This window comes from Chiloscyllium plagiosum, chromosome 25 (assembly GCF_004010195.1).
Source record: "Chiloscyllium plagiosum isolate BGI_BamShark_2017 chromosome 25, ASM401019v2, whole genome shotgun sequence".
Classification (NCBI taxonomy): Eukaryota; Metazoa; Chordata; class Chondrichthyes; order Orectolobiformes; family Hemiscylliidae; genus Chiloscyllium; species Chiloscyllium plagiosum.
In genome coordinates, this window is record NC_057734.1 from 36,810,952 (window position 1) to 36,832,822 (window position 21,871).

The 21,871-nt window shown below is 39.3% G+C and overlaps 1 protein-coding gene across 2 annotated transcripts in view; it reads left to right on the forward strand.

Moving 5' to 3' along the window:
- taok3a (TAO kinase 3a) overlaps positions 1-21,871 on the forward strand; it is a 99,017-nt gene that overhangs the window by 36,666 nt on the left and 40,480 nt on the right. For both annotated transcript variants that reach the window (XM_043715878.1, XM_043715879.1), the window contains exons 6-10: positions 4,295-4,391; positions 12,078-12,191; positions 12,853-12,944; positions 17,381-17,474; positions 17,887-17,968. In XM_043715878.1, coding sequence (XP_043571813.1) covers positions 4,295-4,391; positions 12,078-12,191; positions 12,853-12,944; positions 17,381-17,474; positions 17,887-17,968 — 479 coding nt within the window. The remainder of the gene's footprint in view (positions 1-4,294; positions 4,392-12,077; positions 12,192-12,852; positions 12,945-17,380; positions 17,475-17,886; positions 17,969-21,871) is intronic.

The following is a 21,871-nucleotide window of genomic DNA, read 5'->3' on the forward strand; positions in this document are numbered from 1 at the left end:
TCTGCCAGTCCTGTCCATCCATGAGCCACATCTGTAATTACTATGATATCCCAGTCCCGCGCTCCTAATCAAGCATTCCCTGTCCGACCTCCTTGCATTAAAATAAATACAGTTTAATTTATCAGTCCTACCTTGTTCCCTGCTTTGTTTCTGCTTGCCCTAACTGTTTGACTTGATTCTTTTCCCAACTGTATCAGTGTCAATGATTTGTCCTCACTATTTCCTTGGTTCCACGCCCCTCTCTCTTCTCCAACCCCCCCCCACCCCCATCCCACCTGACTAGTTTAAATCTCCATGAGCAGTTCTCGCAAATCTCCCTGCCAGTATATTAGTCCCCTTCCAATTCAAGTATAATCCATTCTTCCTATTCAGGTCAATTCTACACCAGAAGAGATTCCAATGATCCAAAAGTATAACCCCTCTCCCCTCCTCCATCATCAGCCCCATCCTCCTATTCTCACCCTCACTAGCTCATATCTGCAGGAGTAATTCAGATTTTACTACCCTCGAGGACCTCCTTTTTAAATTCCTGCCGAACTACTTATATTTTCCCTTCAGAATCTCGTCCTTTTCCTTTGCTATGACATCAGTTTCAACGTGCACGAGCTCCTGCTGGTCCCTCTCCTCCTTGAGAATCATTTGCACACTGAGATATCCTTGATCCTGGGCATCAGGGAGGCAACACACCATTCTTACTCTTCGCTGTTGGCCACACAAATGTCTGTCTGTGCCTCTGACTAGAGTGTCCCCTATCACAATCTATCACTTGGAACCTGATATGCTCCTTGTTACATTAGAGTCAATCTCGGTACCAGAAACTTGGCTGTCCGTGCTACCTTCCCCTAAGAGTCCATCATTCCCTGCGTTTCTCAAACCAGCATATTTGTTTCAGTTGGGGATAACCACAAGAGACTCCAGCACTACTTGCCTTCCTCTCCTACTTTTCCTGGTGGTAACACATTTACCTGACTGTATCTGAAGTTTTTCTCCCTTTCTACAACTGCCATCCATCATGCCTCCAAGCTCCTGTACATTCCTCATTGCCCGTAGCTGCCACTCCAGCCAATCCACTGGGATTTGCAACTAATAACATAATCATCAGTAACATGGAAACCCTCCCTAATCTCCCACATCTGACTGGAAGGGCACATCACCCTACTAAAGGCCATCTTTGCATCTTAATATTCTACAAACCCAGAAAATAACATTGCCTTATTGCTCTAAGGCTACTGCAGGCTAGCTTTGTAACTGTTACATTTTCAAAATTTAATCAAGACAGATCTGAATAAACCAGTCAAAAAAGAGCCCACTCTCACTATTGTAGATTTACAAAGAAAAAGAGACAGGTTACACTTAACTATGCACTTAGCTGCTCCTGTGCTGTGAGCTCTCCCACACAGAATCCTCCAAGGTTAACTGTGAATTTCACTGTTAATTTCTCTTGTACGAGCTCCGATGTCCAGAGCAATTTGGATTCAAACAGCGAAGACAGTAACTGTGTACACTTGCTGTTTCAGATGGCAATGTAGGATTCTTTCTTGTTTGATACACTGGCCACATCGTCTCTGCTTTTGTCTCTCTTCCTCCTTTTTTAGAAGTGCCATTGTCTTGATCTTTTTTTTTTGATAGAAATCAGGGAGAAGAACTGTGATACAATTCTAGAAATTAGCACAGAGAAAGGAAGTTCTGAATGGTTCAGCAGGCTTAAAAGTAGATAAATCTCCAGGGTGGATGTAACGTACCTTGGTTGTTCCATGAGGTAAGGGAGGAAACAGCAGCGGCATTTGAAAACTTTTGTATTCGTCTCTAGCCATGGATTAGGTGCCAGAGGACTGGAGGACAACAACGTGGTACCATTAATCAAGGGAGCAAGGGATAAACCAGGAAACTACCAGAGCCAGTTAAAGCTCTGTTGAGAAAGCAATTGGAAGTAATTCTGATGGACAGAAAGTATTCTGTATTTGACAAGGCAGGGATTAATGAAGCATAGTCAGTATGGCTGTTAAGGGGAGATGTGTCTGAACATCTTGATTAAATTTTTCAAAGAGGTGACCAGATATGTAGATGAGGTCAGTGCTTTTAATGCAGTCTATTTGGACTTCAGCAAAGCTTTTGATAAGGTCCAGCATGGGAGACTAGCAGCCAAGTCAAGAGTCCATGGAATCCAATGAAATTTGTCAAATTGAATCTACAATTAGTAGTTTTGGGAGGAAGACAGGAGACAGTGGAAGGGTCCTTGCTCTTTGTGATTTATATGAATGATTGATTTAGATTTGAAAGTAGGAGGGCTGCTCAGTAAGTACACATGATACAAAAATTGATGGGGATGGTAAAAAGTTGAGGAGAATAGCCTTCGATTACAGAAGCATATGGCCAGGCTGGCCAGATGAGCTGTTCAGTGGCGGTTAGAATTCCATCTGGCCAAGTGAGGCGATGCACTTGGGCGGAACAAACAAGGCAAAGGAATACATTAACAAATACATGATGGGCCCTGGGAAGCACTAAGGATCAGAGGAACCTTGCTATCACATACACTGGTCCCTTAACACTTTGGTTTAGGTGAATAGTGTTTGAGAAGACATGGTATACTTACCCTTAGCAGAAGTATAGAGTTTTAAGAACAGGAAAGTTAAACTGAAACTGTAAAATGTTAGTCCACAGCTAGAGTATTGTGTGCAGTTTGGGAATCTACATTATAGGAGGGGTGTGATAGTGCTGGAGAGGGTGTAGAGGAGGTTTATCAAGTTGTTGCTTGAGATGGTGTATTTTCTATCGAGAGAGAGGGTAAATTAGAGTTTTTCTTTAGAGCAGAGGAGGTTGAGAGAACATGTTTGACATATATAAAATTGAGAGGCATAGATGGAATAGGCAGGAGGAACTTTTCCCCTCACCTGGGGCAGGAGGGTTTCAAGGAGATGAGAGGGAAAAAGCTTCAGAGAATTCTGGGTATCTGGAACTCCCTATCTTGAAGGGTGCTGTAAGGAGAAACTCTTACAACATTTTAAGTATTTGGATGTTCAAGGTTATGCACCAAATGCTGCAAAATGGGTTTGGAATTATTAGATTTTTTTTTTTACCAGTGCAGACTCAATGGACTAGAGGGCCCTTTTGTGCTGTAGATCTATGACTATATAGACAGGTCATAGTCTAAGAATAAGGGGTAAGCCATTCACGACTGAGATGAGGAACAATTTCTTCATTCCATTCTGAACCTGTGGGATTCTCTCCTACATGAAGCTGTTCGGGTCAGCTCATTAGATATGTTCAAGAGGGAGCTGGATGTTGCCCTTATGACTAAAGGGATCAAGGGGTATGGGGAGAGGGTAGGAGTGGGATACTAAGATTGCATGATGAGCCAGGATCATATTGAATGATTGTGCAAGCTTAAAGAGCTGAATGGGGTACTCCTGCATGTATTTTTGATGTTTCTCTGCATGAGTGGAAACACACTGCTGCAGAAGATTATAAATGTTTGATAGAGAGAGATGCTTGCTTGGGATATAAAGAAATGGCAGGAAATTCAAATTTCCTTCATTGCATTTGTGGCCATCAAATCATTACATCAATCCAAATAAATTGCCTTCTCTTGTTTCTGTACAATGCATCCTTCAGCCTTCTGTATTAACATTTTGATGTCTCATTCCTTTTGGAGTTCCTTGGCAGCAACCAGATGGAGGGTGGCACAAAGCTCATCTGCATATGAAGTTTTCAAAGACCACATAACTAATACTAATTCCTGTATTGTTTACTGTTTGCAAACTTCTGGCTCACCAATTTATGAATGACTGCCTTTTATAATATGACTAAGATAGACCTGTGGTACTGAAGCTATTTTGCTACATGCTGCAACATATTGGTGCACATATTAAGATGTGCAAAATTAAGTTCCATGCCACTGTATATCTGGTTAAAATTTTTGCTCACTTTGTTTGAAATATTTTTCATTTCACAGTATTTGCTTTAAAACTTCACCAGAAAGCAAAGACTAGCTTATTCACAATCCAGTCTAATTAAATGTTATTGAATTATGCTGCAGGTATATATTTGTGATCCTTTTCTTTTTGCTTTAAGTAAAATTCATCAAAGAATTATAAATATTTTGTTTATTTTCTACTGTTATTACATTTTTGTTTAGTGTCAATGTTTCAATATTATAAATTATTTAAATATACACAAGCATTCATGTTCATGTTTGGAATTTCAAGGCTGGCTTTCTTTCCAGGCTTTTGAATTATGCAGGTTTAATGGAATTGCCCAGAAAATGTTGTTTTCCAAAATTTATTTCCTCCAATAGTTCACAAGAAACCACTTCAGGAAGTGGAGATTGCTGCCATTACCCATGGTGCCTTGCAGGGGCTGGTCTACCTGCATTCTCGTAATTTGATACACAGGTGAGCTAATACAACAATAAGATAAATGAACATTGATTATATCATTAAGAAAATTCTTGAATTCCCTGTCCATATCGTGCAAGAGACATGTTAAACTGAATTCATTTTTGACCTGTTTCCAAATGTAGTATATTAAAGGCATTAACTCGTATATTAATGCTAATGTACCATTTGGAATGTTTGGATTAAATGTACTCCGTTTCATCATTGAATCTCTTTGGCCCACACCAACCTTCCGAGTAACCTACCCAGACCCATTCTCCTACCCTGACTAATGCACCAAACCTACACATCCCTGAACACCATGGACAATTTAGCATGGCCCAATCCACTTAATCTGCACATTAATCTGGCGCTGAGAGGCAGCAGTGCTATTTTTAGCACTATACCTTTGCTTATAGATTACACGATTGTGTAATCTATATTGTAGGTTTTTTTCTCACATCTGTTTGCTTTGCTAACTTCTACTGAGATCCTTGAATCCTTCTTTATATGTTTATTTTGAATTAATCTACATTATCAGTAATTGGCCAGATTTTCCAAGGATTGGCAACCATATGCAGACTGCCACCTTGCTCTTCATGTAAAGGAAGAACTCCACATTTCTGACAGATTTTAGTCAAAGCACCTTCAGAAGTGCAAGTCATATTTTTGTTCTGACAGGTCCATCTTTGCACAGAACATGAAAGCAAACCACGCCCCTTTGCACAGCAGTTAGTTACTGCAGTGTGGTGCTGGAGGTCAGGCAGCATCCGAATAGCAGGAGAATTGACATTTGGGCATAAGCCCTTCAAGAATGAGGTTCCTGATGAAGGGCTTATGCCTGAAATGTTGATTCTCCAGTTAGTTGTTCCACTGTGGTTTAAAGGCGCCATATCACAGGCAGCCACTTTGATAGCTTCTTGAAAAGGCTAAGTATACTAAGTAAGCATGATGTTAGACTGCTATGATGTTAGGGTGGGCCAGTGATGTTGGGTTCTGTCGACGGAAGGGACAGATGTGTGTGCCAGGTCAGTGGGGTTTTTGGTTTTTGGGAGAGGAAAGGATCAATTTAATGGTTACTTGTGAGTTAGAATAGGTATCTTATATACTAATACTTCCTGAGTAATCATTTACTTCACTGCTGTGGAACGCTTTGCATTACTTGATTGAAATGATGCTTTTGGAGGGTTCCATTGCCCACTGGAGTCTTCAATTACCGAGATAATTTCTTCAGAATCTGCAACACTGAAGATTCCATAAGGTCACCATAAGCAACTCTAGTCCATGTTGCAGAAAGGACTGTCGAGCTTTTGGATAATCTGGGCCAGTATTCTCAGTGCAGATTCTTGAATGAAGTGTTCTTGTTGAGAACAATGGGCACAAATGGTGGGTTTTTTTGCTTGTATGCTTGCAGTCATCACAATTATTAGCTTTGTCTTGTAATGCAAGAACCTGTTTCTTGTCACATGACAAAACTGGAGAGAACATTCTTCGGAAGATTCACCCTTAATTGACAAACGTTAAAAGTGAAGTGTTTCACCTTTTAAAATATTTCATCAGTTTGCACAAAAATAAATGAATTTCAGAAAATGTTATCGATACTACTGACTGGCTTGTGTAATTCTGTCCCTTATTTGCTTCACAATTTTATTGTATTCAGATTAGCTGTTTAAGTCTGACTTGTTCATACAACAAGCATGTTGGTTATGCTTCCTAACATACTATTATTGAGATGTAAGAACTAGTTTGATTCCTGCAACTGTGCTGAATTAGCTTATCTAATTTCGATCAGTGGTAGGGTTGCTACAATCAGTACTGTGCTGCAGAAATGGAGAAGACAGAGCCTGAATAATATGCACATTGTTGGTAATTTGAGATTTGGCTTGAAGTTGTGCTGAAAAAGATAGCAGCTGCATCGCACCTTGGATATAACTAATCTCTATTTGGGCACAATATCCAATTTTAGTATTAGAACCGTAAACAGCCAGGAATTTTAATACTCTATCAAGTTTCAAACTCAAACTGTAGCAATCCGAGAAGGTAGCTCATCATACTTTTGAGAATCATGAAGAATGGGCAATAAAATGCTGGCCTAGCCAACAACGCCCACATCCCATGAGTGAATAAAAAAGTTGTCTTATACATTTTTAAGTAATAAATATTTGGCTTGTGTTAATTTGATAAGTATCTGCATGTAATGTATTGGAGGGCTTTGTATTCTACTGGAGCAGCACAGAAGAAGTCGGCAGAGTCGCAGTTGAGTCAGAAGTCCAAGAAAAACCAAACGAAGAGAAATTGTGACTGTGAGATAAGGTGGTGTAGAGTGTATGTTGTCTTCATGTTCTTGCAGTATATTGTAACGAAGGGCATAAGTTAATCTGATCGGAATAATTGTCATACATGTTTGTTTTGTGCAATAAAGGAGCTATTGATTGGAAACCCAACCAGCCTTTATTGTCTGACTATGGAAAGATTGAAGAACAATCATTAGAGGACACCCTTACTTCAGGATATGTGGGTGCAGGGAAATGTGCAGAGTAAATGAAAGGCAATATGTCAGCTTATCTGAATGAGAAATGCTCAAATGGTTATTTGGCTAAATGGATGCCGTTGAACCAAGGAAGCTATTGGTGACAAACCTGAATTTGTATCAGAGGTGCATAGATTATTTGCTTCACACCAAGGCAAGTTATATTGAAGAAAACTTTCCAGGATGGATAAGTTGCTTCAAGAATAGAAGCAGAAGTTTAAAAATATTTCCAGACTACAGGTGTAACTGCTGTCTGAGGTCATTCTTGAGATCATGTTCAATATGTATCAAAATTTTCAGGTGACCTGAGAGAATGGTTAAATTTAAGGAAGCCTGGAAACAATTTCAGGATGTACATTGTAATTGGGCAGATAGATGTGAAATAAAACAAACAAAGAATCCTGAGCAACGCAGCCAGGTTAGCAGCATCCGTGGACAGAGCAACAGTTCACATTGAGTCTAGTATGACTCTTAAGAATTTAAGAGTTTGAGGAGTCGTAGTAGACTCATTGTTAACCATCTATTCTGTTTGTTTCTAATTGTCACAGTCTGCTGTATTTTGCTTTTTATACTATGGCAGCACACACAGGAAGGCAGATTATCACCTGAATAGCTATAAATTGAGGGGTCAATATGTGACTAGACCTGGGTGTCCTCTTGCACCAGTTGCTGAGGGTAAGCATACAGTTGCAATAGGCAGTAAAGAAGGCAAAATAGAATGTTTGTTCATAGTGGGAAGATTTGAATACAGGAGCAAGGTGGTCTTGATGTAATTGTATAGGACCTTTGGGACCACATCTAGAATATTGAATGCTTTGGTTTTGTGTATTTTAGTGAGAAAAACATGAGAATACAGTGAAAGCTTTTCCGCTGTTGCCGCAATCCAGTGCAATGTGAATAGTTTTAAGAATAAGAAAAAAAATCTAACTTAGTCCATTGGTCCTGAGCCAGCTCATCAATACAGCCTGCACTACCATTCCTCACCACCCCCTGAACACCTCCACCATCTTACCTCTGTCTGCACTGAACCCAACCAACTTTGAAGTCGTCATTCTTCAGGGGCAATCTTTTGCCAGTGGCCTGCGCTGGACCCGCCAATGTCAGTCACCTCTCTCACTGCTGGGCCCATCTCATCCGTGTGGCTGTGATGCCTTTTCACTGCCAGTGTCAGATCTAACCAACGACCGAAGTTGCAAATCCTCAGGTGCCACCTTTCACCACTGCGCCTGCCTCGCTGACCTCTCCACACATGTAGCAACCCACTGATTCCAATGCCAGGTCCTGGGCTCGCCCCAGGGGAAGAAAAGCAGGAGCTCTCTTGACACTACAGTGAAGCCCTTGCTTGGGCCACTCAAGTCAGCTGGCAGATGCTGTCAGGCTCAGGACAAGATAGATAAATGGGGACAAAAAGGATTCAGAGCAGATGAGCTCAGGCACAGGAGCCCTACTCTGCCACTATCTTGATGACATATTGCATACAGTCTTGGTTTCCTTATCTGAGGAAGGGTGCTCTTGCTATAGCGGGAGCATAGCTAAGGTTACAGACTGGTTAGGATTATATTCCTAAAATTAATTTAACTTGAGTTTTGTTGCAATACAGGATGTAATATGAGATAAAAAGAACAAAGGCATTATGTTCATAGGCAATGCACTTTGTCTAACCACCTGATCAATTCATAATTTTCTAAAAAAAAGACAAAAGCAAACTTATGAATTATAGTTTGAAGGACTGTTAAATTCTTTAAACAGTGTTTGCTCAACAGCAATTAAAACTACTTTAAAAGTTGGGATTGCCCAAATAATGCCTTTTGTTTGTGCGATACCCAAGACCATGCAGTTTATCCCTTTGGATAAAAGCAACATAGTGATACATAATCTTGCATGTTTTTATTTGCTTGTTTGCTGTTTTATCGGGCAGGAATTTGCAATTCAGCTAATTTTGTTTAACAAACACCTTTTTTGAGCAGTGCCATGTTAGATAAAACTTGCTTCAGTAATGAATGAAGTTTTAGGATAGTGAGCAGCTAGGTTTTAAGGAGCAACAAAAAGGAGGAAGGAAAAGTTTGAGGTTTCCAAAAATGAGTCTTTGCACCTATACGTTCACATTTTCCAGGAACAGAATCCTTGGTGAGATTCAAGGTGGATAGATTCTTGAGGCAAGGAGTTAAAAGTTGATTATTAGGAATAGGCAAGAACACAGATTTGACTTAAGGGGCTGAATAACCTGCTGCTCTTTGTAAAAATGGAGGGACAAAAATTGCATTGAAGTAATGCCAGAATTAGTGGAAAGCTGAGCATGGAATTACAATGTTAATGGATTTTTGACCTATGGTGGGATTTGTGCATGAAGGAACATTTAAAATTGATCATCTTTCTGCAGTGGAAACAATACAAGTCAATATGGGCAATGCAGGTTTGGATAGGTTGCAGAACTAGATGAAAATTGAGTGCTTGGATAATGGCTTTCCATTGTCTCTCATGCTGATCATCAGGGGCTTCTGTAATTTCATTAACGTGAATTTTATTGTATGAAATTATTGTCGAATTACACATTACAACTCGCGGTCACTGCCATCACTGGTGCCAGAAAATGTATTTTATTCTATATAACATCAAGAAACAACTTAAGATGTTGGATGTTGCAAAAAGTCTGAGCCTGACAACATTCCAACAATAGTACAGAAGATTCGTCTTGTAGAGCTTGCTGTAGCCCTAGCTAAGCTATTTCAATACAGCTACAACATGGCATCTATTATGAGGCAAATTGTTATCTGTTTCTTGTATACAGTTACAACACTGGTATCTAACTGAAAATGTGGAAAATTGCACAAGTAAATCCTGTACATAAAAAGCAGGATAAATCCAATTTGGCCAATAAAACTCTCCTGTGGTTAGAGTTATACATAACAACACATGGCAAGATAGTCATTTGTTATTGGAGGTCAGTCATCTCTGCTCCAGCGCATCTCTGAATGAGTTCCTCAGGGTAGTGTCTTAGGCCGAACTATCTTCAGCTGCTTCATCAATCACCTCCTCTCCATCATAAGGTCAGAAGTGCAATCTATGATCAGCATCATTCGCAACTGAAGTATTGGAGGAGTTCATATTCAAATGCAATAAAATCAGGCCCATATCCAGCTTGGGCTAGACAAGTGGCAAGTAACCTTGGTGCCACACAAGTGCCAGGCTCTGACCACCACCAAAAGACAATCTAATCACTGTCCCTTGGCGTTCAATGGTGTTACTATCTCCTGACTCTCCCCACAACCAACATCCTCCGAGTTATTAATCAGAAATTCAACTGTACTCACCACATAAACACAGTGGCAACAAGAGCAGGTCAGAGGCTAGGAATAATACTGCGAGCAACTCCCCCCAAAACAAAGCTTGTCCACCATCTCCGAGGCACAAGTCAGGAGTATGACTGGATGAGTGCAACTCTAATGACACTCAAGAAGCTTGATATCATCCTGGGCAAAGCAATTTGCCAATTGGCACTGTATCCATTGCTGCCTCCACTGACGCTCAGTAGCAGCAGTGTGTACTATCTAAAAGATGCGCTGCACAAATTTGGTAGAGATTCTCAGACAGTACCTTCCAAACCTATGGTTATTTCTATCTGGAAAGAAAAGGGCAACAAATATATGGGAATGCCAACTTCAAGTACCCCTCCAACCCACTCACCATCCTGACTTGGACATATATTGCCATCACTGTTGCTGGGTCAAAATCCTGAAATTCCCTCCCCAATAGCATTGTGGGTCATCTCATAGTAGATGGATTGCTGTGGTTCAAGAAGGCAGCTTACTGTCACTTTCTCAAGGGCAACTGGGGATGGGCAATAAATGCTGGCCAGGCAGCAACAACACTTCCACAAAATAAATAAATAAAAAGAAATTGTACAAAGCAGGACAAATCCAACCCACAGTTATCACCTCATTGGTCTACCCTTGATCATCAGCAATGTGATGGACTGAGTTAACAACACTGCTAATCAGCAGTACTTGTTTAGTAATAGCTAGCTCAACTACAATTGGTTTGGGTTCTGCCAGGCCCATTTGGCTCCTGACCTCATTACATCCTTCAGACAAATGTGGATAAACAAACTGAATTGCTGACAGGAGGGAAAGGTGTCTATCCTATCTGTAAGGGGTCCCAGAATGCCAATTGCGGGTATTCTTTAGGTTCGTGTACTAGGCCCAACCATTTTCAACTGGTTCATCAATGACCTTTCCTCCATTATAAGGTCATAAGTGAGGATATATGCTGATTGTGCCATTCTCAATTTGACATGTTGAAGCAGTCCATCTTCAAATGCATCAAGATCTGGATGGTATTCAGACTTGAGCTGACAACTAATATTCAGGCCACACAAGTTCGAGACAATGCCAAAAGCCAACATTACATAACCTAGCTATCACTCTGACAATCAATGACGTTAACTTCGTTAAATCAGTCACTATCAACATCTGGTTACCATGAACCAGAAGCAGATGCAGGAAGTCACAAATACTACAGCACATTTGTAAACATTTGCACTCGTGACCACCAATACACCGTAGTAGTAGCATGTACCATCTGCAAAATGCACTACAGAAATTCACCAAAGTTCCTTGGGTAGCACCTTCAAAACCAATTACACTACTGTCCAGAAGGGCAAAGGCAGCTGGTAAAGGAAACACCATCACCTGCAAGTTTCCATCCGTACTGCTCCTGTCGTACCTTGGAAAGATTTTGCCTTTACTTCACTGTTAACTTCACTGTACACGAAATGGACCACAGTGGTCAAGAAGGCAGCTCACCACCTTCTCAGGCAACTTGGGATGTGAAATAAATGTCAGCCAGTGAAGCCTTTGTCCCATGGACGAATGTAAAACAACAACTGGCTTTCATCTGAAGCAAAAACAAATTGCTAGAGAAACTCAGCAGGTCCAGCAGCATCTGTGGGGAGGAAGCAGAGTCCAGTGACCCATCAGCAAATACTGTTTTTGTTTTAGATCTGTGATAGCATTCCCTTAGCACTAGACTAAAATGTCACTCTTAGTTATGTGCTCAAACCTATGGAATGGGCCTTAAACTTCACTCTCAAAATTTTCTGATTAACCTAAGCTGATGCAAATCTAAAAATTAAACTTGGATCAAATTGGTGAAGTCTCAATTTTCTTTTTTTGCAGAGATATAAAGGCAGGAAATATTTTACTAACTGAACCAGGACAAGTCAAACTAGCTGATTTTGGATCTGCCTCTATAGTATGCCCTGCCAACTCATTTGTTGGGACGCCTTACTGGTAAGTTGAATTCAAATAACACTTAAGTTAGAATCTGACTCCTGTAAGAGAAATATCAGTGTTTTAGTTTTTTTAGCCCAGTCATAGTACACACCATTGTATTATAATTGCAGCAAAACATAACTATTGGTTTTCAATAGAGTTAATTACAAATTGGAAATCCAGGCTGTCCAGTGGCCAAAACCTGCAGTCCACAAAGGTCCTAGGTCACATCAGACGTGTGCTTTGAATTGATGGCCTTTATTAAAGTGACACTATGAGATGGTACAGTTGAAAGATGCAATTATAGAGTCATAGAGATGTACAGCATGAAAACAGACCCTTCGGTCCAACCCGTCCATGCCGAATCAGATATCCCAACCCAATCTAGTCCCACCTGCCAACACCCGGTCCATATCCCTCCAAACCCTTCCTATTCATGGTTTGGCTGTTTTTGCCACCATTAACAACAAAAAAGTTACTGACAGCAATTTTGATTTACTTACCCTGTTGGGAGTTTTTTAGTAACATAACTACGTCTGACTTAACTCATGAATTTGTGAAATAACATAATATTCCTTTAGTCCAGGTTTCGTTCTAAAGTTTTGTTCTTTGTATCAGCGAATATATTTGAATAATAGAGAATTTTACTTCAAAACAACTAATTGTGTCTGCTTAACAGGATGGCCCCAGAGGTGATCCTTGCGATGGACGAGGGGCAATATGATGGAAAAGTAGATGTGTGGTCTCTTGGCATAACATCCATCGAACTTGGTTTGTATTTAATGACACTTTTTATGAAATGTTTATTTAGTCATTGTTTTCAACTTATCTGTAGCCTTGTCAATTTGTATTGACAGACTGTTTTTTTCAAAATGAGTTGAAGCAACTTCAAGAATTTCAAAAATCTCTTTCAAACATGAGAATCTAATAAGTAATTTAAATTGTTTGGCATCCTTTGGTAATGTTCCTAAGTAATTGTCAGATGATTGTATCTCTCCTGCTTGCTGTATATTCTTTGCTGCAATCTGTATAATGGCTTCATCTTCAGATTTCTACCTGAATACATGATCTTTCTTTTATTTTGGGACACCAAGCTTCTGTTTGTGCATTACATCACTGTAAGGAGCAAATTGATGAATTGAAACTCTTAGTAAGTATTAGTTGAATCATTAGATGAATTGGAAAGGTGCTGATGCTATCACTTAATATGCAGTCATTACTATATTTTCCCTGCTGGCTTCTTGTGATCATAAGACTTACAATTGCCAGAGCTGGAACCACATAGTTTATCAACTACAACATTAAGGCGGTTCAGATGTTTTCCTAATTGTCTTGTTTTAAAAGAAGCAAAAAGCTTCAGCTGCTGTATCAGAAAATATTCTATGGTCCAAAAATCAAAACCGTATAATCTTCATCTAGGTGGGCATTTTTTTTTTGTCAGTGGGGAATCTGGCCTCCTTATTTTTTCATTAAATCAAAATCCATCAAGGTTGAACCAATGCTGAATGTTCTCTTTGCTTTAGTGCCCTTCCTATAATTAGTGAACCCAGAACTGTTGCAGTTTTCTTAACTGTACCTTGGTAATGTTATTACTACTTTCACTTTAAATTGTCTTACGCTGTTTCTAAAATGCTGTCGCATTTCTTTTAAGGTATTATATTACCAACATTTGCACTTAGAGGAAATTTGTTTTTGAACTTCCATTCCCATTATTTGGCATTTGTTCACTGTTGTTTCAATTTCTTGTTTTCCCCTTAATGTATTATGTAATGCTTGTGCACATTACCTGTTCTTAATCATGCTTATCCAGGATCTTTTACAATTTTGCCAGTGTTTGCCAAGCCAAGACGTTTTTGGTTTATCAGCTAGTTTCAAGCCCAAATCCTCTGGGGTACTGCACTTCCACACCTCAACTCTGAACAGTTCCTATTTTCTGATTCTTGTTTGACCAGCTCAGTTTTCTCCCTCTTGAGACAATAGACAATTAGACCTTGATGCTCATCTCTGCTGAATATCACAGAGTATGCTTTACTCTCGCAAGTCAGGATCTGCTGCACATGGTGCAGGGGGTGCATGGCCTGTACCTCACATTGCAGATTATGGCACTGGGCTGAGAATATGCAAAAACTGCTGACTTGTTTTATTTGTTTACGGGATATAGGCTTTGTTGGCTGGGCCAGCATTTATTGTCTATCCATAGTTGTCCTTGAGAAGGTGGTTTTGAAATGGCAGATTGAACTATTCCAGTCCATTTCGCGCATGTGCTGTTGGAGAGTCACTCCCCAGATTTTGACCCAGTGACAGTGAAGGAACTGTGATGTTGTTCTGAATCAGAGTAGTGCGTTGCTTGGATGGATACTTGTATATCTGCTTGTTTTGTCCTTCCAGATGGTAGAGGTCCTGGATTTTGACTATGCTGCTGCAAGTGGTTTTACACTAATCTTGTTGATGATGCACACTGCTGCACTTGTCAGGCACAGGTGCGACAGTGAATGTTGAGGCTCATTAATTGAGTGCCAGTCAGGCAGACTGCTCTGACCTGGATCCAGCTTCTTGTGTTGTTGGAGTTGTATTAATCCACGCAAGCAGAGAATATTCATTCACCCTCTTTAGTTGTGCTTTATAAATGGTCGGCAAACATTGAAGAGATGTAGTGAGTCACTTGCTGCGGAATTCCTAACCTTGCAACTGCTTTTGTCGCCACAGTGATCTGTGGTTGGATTTGTTTTTTTTGATCAATGATAAGCTCCCAGAATGTTGGTAGTGGGACATTAACAATGTTAACGTCAACAATGATGGTTAGGTTCTCTCTCATTTGAGATCTTGGTGTTTGATTGGAACTTGTGTGATGCAAATGCCATTTGCCACTTTTCATCCAAAACTTGGATATTATCCATGTTTTGCTTTTATATGATTGTATGTTGATGTATGGAGAGCCTTAGTTTTGATTGGAAAAACTTCAGTGGAAGTGTCTGATCTGGTACACCGATTGTGTTGCAATCAGCGTGTGGCTGTATGTATTAAAGATGCAAGTTAGGTCTGATGAGCAAATTTGGCTGGTGCCAATGTCCTGATTATGGATGTTTCCAGAATATATGATGGCATAGTTTATTCTGGAGTAAAAAGCATTAGTTGCACCCCGCTCGTGGTAGCAGCAAAGCTTAAGTAACTTCTGTCCTTGTTCTTTTTATCTTCCTGTGTTGTCTGAGGCAAGGGGCCATATCTTGTGGTCCACATCCATTTCTGGGTTTCAGAGTACGTTGAAATGTTTTGTCATGAATTCTGCATGTGGTGTCAAGCTCCTTGTAGAACTGGTCTTTCGTGCTCCACAGTGGAGCACAGTGTTACAGCATAGATAACAATCACTGTCTTCTACTCCTGTTCAAGTTTAGATGCAACAGAGGAAGCATATTCTGAACATTTTGCACATGTCCTCTAAATTCAGCCCATGCCACATTGGCTGAGTGACATCTCTCATGAGAGAGCAGTGTTCACAGATCAATCCATCAAGGACCCCATCGATCATTGCTATCTTATGAGCTTTATAGCCCAGCTCCATCCTGTCACTGTCCTTTGCACATGGTACTGATGTTCCAGATTGCTCTTTCAGAGAGCTTGAATCTTTCAGCTTGCCAGATAAGAGAACCAATAGACAGAAGTTGAGCAGACCACTCCAGTCCCAATTAATCAGTGAAGCAAGTACTCTGGTCTGCCAGCACTTCGCTAATTCAGGCTGCTAACTCAAGGTGGGTGGTAGCTGACTAGTGGACTGCGAAAGTCAATTTGAGACTTCCCCCAGCACCGGTTTTCAAAATCAATCAAGTTGGACTTATTATTTGTAACTGTTGTTTCTTCCATTCTGGTTGTTCTGCAGAGAACTAACACAATGTCCACTTCAAGGTGCAAGCCTGGGAAAAGTTGATGAAGACCTTGAACGTGCCAATTATTATAGTACTCCTCTCAGCCTCTATTGGATTTGCTACCAATTTGGCTGCAAGTGTGTCTGGAAAGATGACCTCTTTAAGCATTAGTCATTTAAGATCCACTTGATTTTTGATTTGGCTCGGGCTTTCTCCCATGAGCTTTAAACTCATGCCGACGTGGCAAAGGACTAGTCCATAGTTTGCAGCTTGATTCATGATCATTTGGGTATTTCCACGTACTAGTTGCCACTCCATTGCATGTCGAGAAGCCCAACACCTCAGAATTTCTCTAAAACTTTATCCTGGAGCAACAAGGAATCCAATTATGTGCCATCCCAAGGATGTGCAGCAGAAGACATACCAATTGACAGGGAGAGATTTATGCATGTCTGACTTTTTTTTTAATATTGCTGCTAACCAGACATATCATTACCTCTGGCAAAAGCCTATTTGAACCTTGCAAATTGGGTAGTTTGTCTACTTCTAGTACAGCTGAGGTATGGAGTTCAGTGTAATTTGGAATTTTGTACGTCTTCCCTGGATTACTCTGATTCAATTAATTCTACTCTGGCTATAGAGTTGGGGAGGGAGGAAGTTTTCCATGAGAAATTAGCAGGAAATGGCTACCTTGAACCGTTGCAGTTTTGTGTAGAGATGGCCAATATTTAAAATTTGATTTCGTTCATATTGCAGGCAATCTATTTTTTAGTGCATATAAGAGGAACAAACCTTTGTATCTACCTGCTCTGGATAAGGAAAGTACTACTTGTTTTCGAAGCAGCAACTAGACACTTCATTGCTGGACAGGTGTTAGCAACTTTTTTCCTCCAAATACTTCAGTAGAATTGTCCCCTATCATCTTTTTGTCAGTGTACTCCAACCTCTGATTTGCTTTCAGCAATTTCTCAAGCAGTTACTTTTAATAAAATTAAGTTGGGACTTAAGATGTCTTTTTACAAACTGTTGTAAATCTTGAAAAATGCATTTTGCCATTTTCTCTTTCAATAACATGATTGCACAATACATTGAAGTAAAATTTAGCCATGTTTACAGAACAGAATTAGTGGCTTAATTTGATACCAGTATTTGAAAATTTGTATACGCTTAATAAGCCTTTTCCCCTTTATATGTTTACCATTGAAAAGATCTTTACGAGGTTGAACAGGTGATCTTAGAATAGGATTACTCTCTATGACAACAGTTCTTATCCATATGGGTTTATTACTGGCTGGGGTGGATATAGAGCAACTTCTCAACATGCACTTACTATTGTCTTTTTCTTAGCTGAACGCAAGCCACCTTTGTTCAACATGAACGCAATGAGTGCCTTATATCATATTGCCCAGAATGAATCTCCAACACTTCAGTCAAATGAGTGGTAAGCTTTTATTGATGGAATTATCAAGTCACCTGTTTGTTCATAAAACTAGCATTTAACATGATATTGGAATATTTAAATATTTGCAATTGATTTAGATTTCACTTCTGAAATTCCGATAAGTTGTCTGATGAGCTCAGAACTTCTATCTATCTTTGTTCAGTGTCTGCTACAAAATAATGTTTGTTCATCTCTGATTATCACTTCAGAATTTTACAGTTTCAATTAGCTGATATTTTACATGATAAAGAAATTTAAAAATGATAGTTATTTTGTGATTTTGAATCTGACAGGTCAGTATAATTGTGCTGTTGAATGAATCCTGAAAGCAGTAGTCCATTTCAAAGATTTCAGGAAGACATTGCAGAAAATGTCTGTTAATGCTTCTATCTTTTGGATTTTTATTTGGTAGGTCTCAATTTTTTAGAAGTTTTGTGGATTACTGCCTGCAGAAGATTCCGCAGGATCGACCAACATCATTAGAGCTTTTGCGGGTAAGAAGTTCAATAATTTCTGTCGTGCTGATCAATTATTCTCAATTTTGTTTGATTTCAATTACTGAAAATTAGTTTAAAAAAAAATTCAATTAGTCGATCATTAATTTTGGCATAAAGAATTTGAATCTCAATTGTATCTGGATGATTCACCAGTTGTGGTATTTGAGTCATGCCAGTGTTCAATCAAACTTTTTTAAATATTGAGTTTGCTTAATAACTTAACGTAGATATATCAATCGATATTTAAGTCCAGGATGCTTTTGCTATGTTAAGGACCTATGTAATCACCATTTAAAATCATTTTAAAAACAAAATTAGGTTCTGCCTTTGACTTGTTAATTCTGTGGACCAGGATTCTATGTAGTGACTGGTTACTACTTTATGTTCATTCATGTTCTGAAAACAATGCAATAATGTAGATTGCTTTCCAAGATAAACTTAAGCATAGCAGCAGTTATTGCTGTTTATTCACTGGATTATTTAAAGGCTTATAAGACTAAGCTAAAATATGTGGTGAATACTGTAGATGTTCTTTGAATTCAGAATTAAAAATAATTAAATTAACAATTTGTAGCTGTTTATTTGAAAAATTGAAAGCATCTCATTTTGAAGCATTTGTGAGTCAATTAAGTTCATTATTTCCTATACCAAACTGTCTAATAAATTATGCATTTCTTTTTACATGAAAAATGGCAACTACATTGCACTTGTCAAAAGATGTTCTACTTTCAGTGCTTTTTGTACTCCAGTGCAGTCCATTTCTCAGATTTATGGTGCACTTTGGCTGACGCTATATCTTTTTTGAAATTGGTATAATCTCTCCATACTCTAATAGCATTAAAGGCTAAAGTATTCTATTCTTGGCTGCAGTGTCACCCATTCATTTCTTGAAATACCTAATGAAATCATTGTACAGTTTGACTTGGTCAGCCTTTTCCTGTGTCAGTTTGTGATCAGTTTTTAAACTGGTAATCTCCCAAAGGTTAATCTTAAATAGAAATGTTGCATTTTAATAGTTTACAGGCATTTCATGTTATTTTAGTACAAGGAAAGCAGAATGGGAGAGTTGAGTTTTGAATAAGAAACAATGCATTTGGATAAAGTGAGGACTGCAGAAGCTGGATTGATTCAAGTCGAGAGTGGGGTGCTTGAAAAGCACAGCAGGTCAGGCAGCATCTGAGGAATGGGAGAATCGACGTTTCAGGCAAGAGAGTTAATTCTGCTGCTCAACAGATGCTGCCTGACCTCCGTGTTTTTCCAGCACTGCAACCTTGACAATGCATTTGGACATGAGTTTAAGTACTTCTATTTTGGGAAATTTAGAGTTTCAAAGTAAAGTTGGTTCCTTGTGAACTGCTGAACAAAAATTGTAGATTGAGGTGTTACCATGTGAACAAAGTAGTGCTAAGTAACCTCTTGAATTCTGAATCATATTGGTAGTTTCTTTTGATTATTGTATTTCATAAAATATTAGTGTTTGAAGACATTTTACACTAAGTTAAATTTAAATTTTTCAACTTTTAAAGTACCTAATTGTAAAATTTCTCCTTTTCTGCATAGTGGTGGCATGCTGTGAATGTTAATGGAAGGAAGGTTTCAGATCATTTGCTGTGATTAGTTGCTTTGAAGACTAGATCAGTTTATCTATTTATGAAGGATGTATCTTTTTATATTACAATTAGCTTGTCATCTATTTAATTAAACTATTTCCTCAAAGGGCAGCTAACAGATTTTAAGCTGTCCTCACTTTACAATGTTTCAATGTCTGAGTTAACATAGAAACACGGAAATCTTGTTTGGAAGGAGACCATTTAGTCCAACGCATCTGTGTCTGCTGATTTAATTCCACTTTCCAGCCTGAGGTCAGTAGCTCTGTAGATTTAGCATTCAGAGATCCTTTACTTCAAAACCCTGAGGGTTTCTATTCCCAACACCTTTCTCAGACAGTGAACAGCACAGCGTTTTGGGGGAAAAAAAAACTCTCCTTAACACCTCCCTAATCCTTTTGACACCTATTTTAAAATCTGTGTGCTCTGATTATTGACATCTTGATATCACTTTTTTCAACCCCACATAATTTTATACAGCTTAAACACATTCTGTTGCTGTCCCAAAGAGAACCTCAGGTTATTTGATTTTTCCTCTTGACTAAAATTCTTCACTCCTGACACCATTCTTGTAAACTTTTTCTCCTTTCCAATATAATAATTTTCCTGTAATGGGGTGACCAGAATTGTGCACTGTACTCTAGCTGTTGTGCAACTCCTGTTTTTCCATAATTTCCTTATCCTTGTAGGCTGTCTCCCAATTGCAAATTGATTCCATTGAGTTTGTGTGCAAGTCATTTTGTGCGCAAATCAGAACACAATACAGGACAAGATAAAATAACTGTTTATAAGTACAAGGAAAAATTCACATGTCAGATCTTTAACATTAACATTAATTTTAACGCACCCCTGTATGGGGACGCGTTCATATCTGAAGTGGTGTGCTGTGTTCTTGATTCCCCAGCCAGGGGAAACAATCTCTGTGTAAACCATGTCAAGCTTCCTCGGAATCTTGTATGTTTTGACAAGATAGCTCCTAATTCTTTTAAACTCCAGGGAGTTGAAGCCTGATTTCTTAGTCTGCTCTCGTGGTACAATCTTCACTGGACTGCCTCCAATGCCAGTTGTGCCATTCTTTTAATATGGAAACTGAAGCTTTGTACAGAACTATATACACTTTTGAGTGCTGAGCTCTGTGGATGCAACTGGAAACCGCTTTCTAATCACAGAAACTTCTATTGAACATTACTCTCTGATTTCTTTCACTTCACAATTTTGAATTCAACTTAGGTGTAGATCCTACAGACTTGGTCAAAAGCCTTGCAAAAGTGCATGTAGACTACATCAAAGGTTAACTCTTCAAAAAATTATTGCAAATCTGACAATAAGTCCATGCTAATTGTTCTTGATTTAATTTGTACCTTCTAAATGCTTTATACTGTACCTTATGGGAAATTAGAAAATTCTAAGTGTTTCGCTGACTGACCTGTCATTATTCAAAAAGCCCTTCACCACCCACATTAGGAAGCAATCACACAATGTTAGCAGTACTCTTGTCCATACCTGTGGATGATTTGTAAGTGATAGAATCTCCACTTTTGTTCATTGCAGGATGCTCATACCAAAGAGGCCTGTCAAAGATGTTAAGTCCCCCTCCAACATAGATTATTGTATCCAAGATTTCACATTCCTCCTTCACTATAGTATCTGCGTCTGCTCCTTCTTTTATGAGGATGAGATAGAGAACAGCAGTTGGGCAGATGAAGAAATAGAAAAGTGGTGAGCTTGGCGGGGGCGGGGGGGGAAACAATGTTGCTAATAAGGACCATTGAGGTGAAAATGCGGCAAAACACAGCCCACATCATGCCAAGACTTGGAGTGTGGGAGAAAGTGCTCAGGCACTCAAATATTGAACACTGAATCCTGAGGGCTGCAGAGTTCCCGAAGAGAAAATGAGATGCTGTTCTTCCCGTTTGTACTGAGCCCATCTCAAGATTGAAATATAGCCCAGAAAAAAAAATGGCAAGCAACTGGAAGCTTACGATCATTTTTGCAGACAGATCATATGTGTTCCACAAAGCAATATTGTGTTTTGTCTTGCCAATATAGAGCAGACCATATTGTGAGCAGCAAATCCAGTTGACTACTAGATTGTGAAATGCAGGTAAATCACTTCACCTGCAAGGTATGTCTGGGGACTTGGATAGTGAGGAGGGAGGAAGTTAATTTGCAGTAGTTACACCTGTAGTTCTGTTCGAAGGTGCCATGGGGGTGTGGAGAGGTTTTGGGAGCCAGCCATGGTGTCTTGGACAGAATGGTCTCTGCAGAAACCTAACAGAGGGGATTTTATCTG